The sequence below is a fragment of the Nicotiana attenuata genome, chromosome 1, assembly GCF_001879085.1.
Source record: "Nicotiana attenuata strain UT chromosome 1, NIATTr2, whole genome shotgun sequence".
NCBI lineage: Eukaryota > Viridiplantae > Streptophyta > Magnoliopsida > Solanales > Solanaceae > Nicotiana > Nicotiana attenuata.
This window is the reverse complement of record NC_031989.1, coordinates 6,387,429-6,394,967: the sequence shown is the minus strand read 5'-3', so window position 1 is coordinate 6,394,967 and position 7,539 is coordinate 6,387,429. Positions and strand designations below refer to the sequence as shown.

Genomic DNA, 7,539 nt, shown 5'->3' with positions numbered 1-7,539 from the left:
GGGGTTCCTTTGTCCTTGATTGTTGTGGTTTCCGGGACATCTGATATTCTTTTAGCAAGCCAGATTGCATCTGCTACAGGTATAAATTTAGAGGTAGAATATGAGTCATGTTTTCCCCTTGTGAAGTTAGAATGTGCTCATCTTAATACATGGATATTCTTGGGACTCGTAGGTGGGCTCGTGTATTAGAGGCCTGTCAGTTGTCATGTCAAAGCTGATCGTGATGTCTGATATGGATAGATCTAGTCTTTGCTGTTTCCTTTTCCTCCTGATTTATGTGGCATTAGTGCCTCACATATAAAATAGTTGTTCTTTTCCTTTTAGATATGGATAGTCGCTGTCCAATTGAGTGGGAGCAGAGTACCGTTGAGCACAGATGCCTGTCTTATTATCTATATCAATATACCATTCTTTTAGTTGCAGAAACATTAGAATGAGAGCTTTACCGAATATATGCTTTATTCATTATGGTCATGCATTATTGATTTTATTATCATCATTAAAATTCAAATTAAATAGAGGTTCTTCATACAGTTCTTTCTCAAGTATACTTTCATTTTGTTGCTAGTCCATGAATGGCGATTCAATGAAACTACCTTGTTGTACCTCAAGTTATAACATCCTAGAAAGAAATTAATAGAGTAATGGCAAAGATTATCAGGACTTATTAAGCTTGGTTAGATGCTTAAAAGATGTCACGGTTTTCCTTAATTTTCTTCTTTTGACTGTCCATTTGGTGCTCTCTCAGTTTATGACATCACAATTGGCTACAAGCATCGTTGCCCTTCTTTTTTGGATAATGCCTTTGGGGTTGATCCGGCTGAAGTTCATATGCACGTCCGCTGTATTTCTGTTGCCGATATACCAGAATCTGAAAATGAGGCTGCTTCATGGTTGATAGATACATTCTGTGACAAGGATAAATTGTTGTCGGATTTTCATTCACAAGGTCATTTCCCTCGCGAAGGAATAGAAAGTGAGCTGTCTACGTCCAAGTGTTTAGCAAACTTCATCTTTGTGATAACATTGACTGCGATTTGTGCTTATCTGACTCTATTTTCTTCCATTTGGTTTAAGATATATGTTTCCTCTGTCTGTGCATTCTTGGCAACAGCTACATACTTCAATTTTCGGCCTTCGCCCATTGTATCTTTGTGAATGCAGTCGCCTTTCAAGAGTTGTTATAAGCGAGCCACAATTTGACACAACTTGCCTGTTCTTTAAATTTATTTTCTGTTGCGATCCCTTTGTTTCCTTTTCTATATCATACATCTGGCTCTACTATTTTTGTGATTATGTCTTAATGTTCAGTTAATGGTTGACATTCTCGTAGAATTTGCCAAGTATTTGGTAATGGTAGATATCTCCACACACACACACACAAAGAAAAAAAAAAGACACCCCCTCATTTCTCAAGCAAAGTTTCTTTTGACGTTAACTTTGACATTTTCTCTCATTTCTGGACCTCTTCCTGCTAGCAACTTTTTATAATCGTGTTAGGTCATGAAATTTCCAAGAGTTTAGGACCAACACCAGACTCATACGTGTTAACAGAGGTCTTAGCAGGTTGACTCTGAAATGGTCTGAAAGGTACAACTGAAGAAGTCATTCAAGAGATTATTTTTTTCGGCCAAACGAAGAGAGATAAGAAAGAAAAACATTGACAAAATCAGCCTCCTCGGCATGTACCTGAAGATAAACTTACACGTAGAATTGGGAAAGTAATTTAATATATTTTTATTCATGTAAAGGAATAAACGAATAACAAATTAAAAAAGTAATCGATATACCTTAAAAAAGAATCCAATAAATTTATTCTTCATGGTGTGAAGACTAAAGAGTCCTTTAACCATGATATATGTTTCAGATTAAGTTTCACATATTTAACATCACAAACTATGAAAAGCAGATAAATGTTCAGTGCTGCTAAGGCAAATTTTAGCATGCAGTAACCTTCAGTGTCTTCAGTGGTTTGGGGGCTTGATGATCCTTTGTAAGATAACAGTCCTTGCCCTACGAATATCCCTGCTACAAACATCAGCTTGCACTCCAAGATCTTCAACATTCTTCATAAAAACATCAAGTTTTTTCCTGATCTCTTCTATACCAATCTTAACTTCATTTTCATCAATAGCAAACTCAACTTTCTTCAACAGGGACTCTATCTCGATTTCCAGTCGATCAATCAGCACCCTGATACTGTCCAAATCCTTAATTGTGATAAAAGTACCAACATACATTGTGTTGATCAATTCTTTCTGTCCTTTCAGAGCATTTTCATAGTTCTTGAGAAGGGAATCTATCCATTTGCCCATTGAGCCTAATGGAATCGACGTTGCAGCAGCCAGAGCAGATGCAACCGGAGGAGCAGCTATAGCAGCAGCCACTACTGAGCAAATCAAAACAGCTGCAAATGTAGCCACAAATATAATATTTGACACTTTCCTCCAAGCATGAATGTACTTAAGCCTCTTATCAAGCTTGTTCTTTTTCAGCTGCAGCTTTTCGAGCATCAGCATTTGCTGTGTATAAACAGACTGGAATATTTGGAAAAACTCTTCTGTGAAAGGATCCCCTGCAGCTTTGAAATTCTTCAGTTCCTCCAAAGTCTTAGTGTATTTATTCCCTTCAACCCCACTTTCCTCTTCAAATTGTTGAAGTGCTACAAGAATCAGCAATTGGCTATCCCGAGCTCGTTTTAGGCATTTCTCTAAAGCAGCCAAGAAATCAAGAGTTTTGAGGCTATTGTCAAAATACTCCTCAACCAGCTCAAACAATTCTTGATTCTTCCATATGTCTTTCTTGCAATCCAATATTACCTTCACAACTTCCTGATTCATCTCCAAAAGGCAACCAGTGACTTCCTTCAAAGAATCAAAAGAAAGTGCTCTAACTTCAACCCCATCAGCAAGGGTATTGATAATATGACTGGTTCTAGCTTGTAGAGTTGAATCAAATGACTGTAAATCTGTGTCAGCCCTGCACGCGGCTTCATATGAATTCAGCTCGATTTTGTACTGCAGATTGTTGATAGCAGCTGAAGTCTCACCAGGCTTTTTGCTCAAATGTCCTCCCATATTGTTCTCAATATCAAATCTCAATTCACTTATAAATCTCTACAGAAGCATAAAAAATACAGCTTTAGAAATATTTCCAGAACTTCAACTATGATGCTTTGCAAAGAAATCCCAATAACAAATAATCCTCTGATGCAAAGAGGATCCAGTTATTAAGGTTAGTCAACAGTAAAAAAGGATAACTGATATTTGATGAGATGGGAACAAAATAATGAATGTCCAACAACAAAGTTCCTACCAAAAATATCACTTTCATACACATAACATCAAGCAAAACAAACAAGAAACTGCAACAACTTAACAAAATAGCCAAAAAATATGCAGTGCCCAAAAATAGAAAAAAATACAATTTTTATCCAACAAAATAGTACTTCAAAAATTCCCCAACTTTGTAGCAACAGATTAGTCAATGTACAACAGATACATGTAAAAAATTGCGAGATTTTCAGCTAAAAGAAAAGAAGCTTTTAAATCTAGTGAGATAGGAACAAAATAATGAATGTCCAAACAACAAGGTCCTACCAAAACATCACTTTCATACATATAACATAAAAAAAAAAAAAAAATCCAGCAAGGAACTGCAACAACTAAACAAAAAAGCTCAATATATGCAGTACCCTAAAACAGAGAAAATAAATCCAAGCTTCATCCAACAGACTCCTACTTCATAGATTCCCCAATGATGCACCAAAAGATTGATCAAATATCGCAAACGGGTAACTTATAAAAGTAATTTTCAGCTAAAAACATAAGCTTAACTGCAACAACTGAACAAATTAGCTGAAAATAAGCAGTACCTAGAAATAGAGAAGATCCAAGCTTTATCCAAGAAAATCGTACTTCATAAATTCCCCCAACTTTGAAGCAAGAAATGGATCGAAGATTGCAAATGGGCAACTGATAAAATGTAATTTTCAGCTAAAAAAACCAAGCTTTAAAACTGTTACGCTCTGTTCAAGAATGGAGTTAGGAGAAAATCAAAGTGGGGTAAACAGTGGGTATATAAGAAGGTAGGGGAGGTGATGATGATAAATTAAGATAAAGATTGAGGCTGAGGATAAAGGAAGAAGCTTAGAGAGAAATGAAACCGTTAAGAACCAAGAAAATTGCTTCGGTGGCGTTGGTATTGACACATTACAACAAATACCTTGCACGCATTAGTTAATTGAAAATTTTTTGCAGATGGAAAACACGGGAAGCAATGTTCTTCTCTGGTTTGAGCTTAATTAAGAGTTTTTTTTGAATATATCTTCTTCTGATTCAGAGCTAATATTGTTCTGTAGATATAAAGAAAATTTTCTGGATATATAAAAGGGAGGTGTAAATGCTAAACAGTTTAACGCGGAAAGCAAGGAAAGAAACTGTGAAACTTCAGCTTAAAGAAAAGAAATGATTAAGTCAGAGAGTAGAGGAAAACATGGGTCTTTTCCATTGTGTTTTCATAAAGATTTTTCTTTATAACGGTAAAGATTAAGGAAATCACCAAAGATGCCGTCTTTTTCTTCTAAATGACAAAAAACACCCTAGTTACAAGCCACCATTTAATATTATAAATTATATTATTAAGATAAAATTAAATAAGAAGTTTAAATTAAATTGTTTTTAAATAAAAAATTTGATATTCTTTTCGCTACAGAATAAAAAGGAAAACGGAAAACGGAAAACGTGCCATATATACTGGGACATAGGAAGTAGTAATTTTGTTGACGGGTCCTTTAGTTTATATACTAGCACTAATTTGAGGATTATAATTTAGAGATATTTATGAGATTAGTAATCTTGAAAAGAATTTTATACAAGAATTACTTATTTTAGAAAATATATATTTATTTATAAATAGGTTAATCCTTGTATTGTTAATACACGAATTATTATTCTACACTTTCCCCTCATAAAATAATACTTTATCGGTTCATTTTTAGTTGTCCACTTTTGACTTTGCACTCCATTTTAAAATAAATAAACGAAGTATATATTTTACAGTTTTACCCATAATAATGATGCATTTCAAGAAGTATCAAGAAATGATTTTGGGAATGAGTAGTAAATGATAAGGGTAAAATAAGAAAAAAATTTATTTTTCTCTTGATTTGCCAAATGAACAAGTAAAATTGAAAATGTATTAGTAATATTACGAACATGTAAAAGTGAATGGAGGGAGTGTAGTTTTTACATAACATAATGCAGGTAGTGTTTAAATCACCAATCAAATATTGCATTAATTATGTGGTGATTTTTTTATGGATCAACCAAACACATGCAAGATTTATGCTTGGATTAAATAAGTTAATACAAAAAACCAAACGACAGCTAACTGTTTTGCGTTTACTTTTTCTATTAATATATATAAATACCTGATTTGACAGATTATATATGAAATTAAGGTAGAAAATCAGAACATACTTATACGTGGACAGGGTTTATGTTAGAAAATGATTGATAGACTCAACAACCTTGATCGCGATGGACCTCTTGGCCAAGGATTGAAAAGTAAAACTTTGGACCATATAGCTTTTTAATATTATCATCAAGTGTGAGGGAAAAGATAAAAGTTCTTAAAAATAGTAGAATGGAAATGACGAAAACAAATTATACCTATTAATGCCCCATACTTCAACATAGGCGAATCAAGCATTTGAACTTAATCATTAACTGAACTCATTGTACGTATTGCTTACATTGTGTGTTCAGATATAATATTTATAAAGTTTTAGTAGATTTTACATATTTTATATCAAAAATTATGCATTCAAATGAATCCATATCCAAGGCTACATTCGTCTCTGTGTATAAGCCAAAATCCGACGAGGGAAATTTAGTACGAAGAGAAACTATAGTGGGGGACCGTAATTCGCTATGGGCGGCTCGGCTAAGTATGACTCGGGCAAACCTCCTAAGAGTCCGTTCTGGACGAGGTCGAGGACAAACAGAACAGGCCATGCTCAAGAGTCAATTGGTACAAAGTCATGTTTCTGAAGCAACGCTAACGAGCTGAGCAGCCGAGGTCGGAGTCGAGCACTTAGATTGGCCAGAAACGACTAGTTTTACCAAGGGAATATTCTATAGGATATTCTCTACATTTTGTACTTTCAGTAGGTAAGAGATATATCACATATAAATAGGAATAGAGAGAGAGAAGGGGTACCCAAGATTCCATTTGATAAGTTCTCTCTAGAGAAGTTGGCTCCCATATAACTACAAACGTTATCTATAAAGAATATTCAATTTGTTGTGTTGGCCCAACCTTTTCCGCACTAGATCCGATAAAGTGTTTGATGTTTACACGTTTGGCCATTTTAGAGCACTGTCAGAAAGAGAATCATCCACCTTGTTGCACATTTGGGTGAATTGTTCCCTTTATTTACTGTCATTGCCATTCATTTCATTTATTGCTTGTCGTCACTTCTTCATTTATTCATAAGAACATCATTAAACCACTCTTTGGCTTTAAATAGCTAGCTACAAATACAATTTCTAGGTGGTTATTTCCTACCAACCTTGGATCTAGAACTTATTATATTTAACTAGAATTTACCTATCATCATTCACTTAATTAGTTTAACAAAAAGGTTCAAGACCTTTTGGTCAAACACTCTGTCCCTCATTTAGTTGACACAGGCACTCCATCCCAATAGAATAAGCAATAAAGGCGTGCTATTAGCACGTATAGATTAATTCTATCTAAATAAATATACTAAACAAAACTACACTATTTCGTGACACTTTTTTTTTTTTTCTCTCAAAAGGCTCCATTTTTTTCACAGCATTAATACTAATGCTAGAATGCATGTCGCTAATGGGAGATATCATTCATTAGTTCATAATTTACTAAAGAATGAAGAAGTTAAATTATAAACCTACATTTCACAAAGAATGGAGAAGTTAACTTACCGGTGATCTTATCTCAAAGTATTTGATCTTCACAAATTTGCCGTCGTACTTGAGAAGTAGCTTAGTAGGAGAGCTTTAATTTGCTATCTGTAGTTTCAGTTAGAGTATAGCTGTATAGCTTTGGCTAAATTGTGATGGTATCAGTAATATTTATAGGCAAATTAAATTTGGACCAAGACAGTGACTTGCCATGAAAGTAATTGGTTGTTGCCTTCTTTCTTCTCTTTTTTATCTTTTTGGTCTTTCTGTTTAGATAACAGTTGTCATTGTTACAAGTGTGTTGAATGTGTCAAAGTAACTCTTCTTTAAGTGTTGAAATTAATTTAACTTTAATATTTTATTTTACCCACTTTACCCTTAATAATAAGTTAATATATATCATGTTTCCACAAAACTTTTGTCCCTTAAACTTTTAGTACCACATATTTAAAAATCCACTTTCTTTTTCTTAAATTTTGTGTCAAATCAAACTAATGGGCGCTTGGGCATAAGAATTATAAAATTCCAAAAAGAAGTGATTGTTTTTTTCAAGTGAAAATGCTATTTGAAAATTAGATTTGTGTTTGGACAT

General features: G+C 34.0%; 2 protein-coding genes across 4 annotated transcripts in view; one reads left to right on the top strand and one right to left on the bottom strand.

The window, feature by feature from the left end:
- LOC109229986 (probable 1-acyl-sn-glycerol-3-phosphate acyltransferase 5) overlaps positions 1–1,245 on the top strand; it is a 3,280-nt gene extending 2,035 nt beyond the window's left edge. For both annotated transcript variants that reach the window (XM_019395581.1, XM_019395547.1), the window contains exon 4: positions 749–1,245. In XM_019395581.1, the coding sequence (XP_019251126.1) occupies positions 749–1,158 (410 nt within the window). In that variant the 3' untranslated portion in view covers positions 1,159–1,245. The remainder of the gene's footprint in view (positions 1–748) is intronic.
- LOC109229878 (UPF0496 protein At4g34320-like) lies at positions 1,714–7,073 on the bottom strand. Of its 2 annotated transcripts, none has more exons than XM_019395488.1 (2): positions 6,969–7,073; positions 1,714–3,116 (listed from the first exon to the last, which is right to left on the bottom strand). In XM_019395488.1, the coding sequence occupies exon 2, from the start codon at positions 3,075–3,077 to the stop codon at positions 1,965–1,967; it is 1,113 nt and encodes a 370-aa protein (XP_019251033.1). In that variant the 5' UTR covers positions 3,078–3,116; positions 6,969–7,073; the 3' UTR covers positions 1,714–1,964. The 2 variants fall into 2 exon arrangements, with proteins under 2 accessions (XP_019251033.1, XP_019250994.1); XM_019395449.1 differs by lacking the exon at positions 6,969–7,073 and adding an exon at positions 3,875–4,493.

Coding starts and splice junctions, on each gene's coding strand:
- LOC109229878 (XM_019395488.1), bottom strand. CDS start 3,077: ATGGGAGGACATTTGAGCAAAAAGCCTGGTGAGACTTCAGCTGCTATC.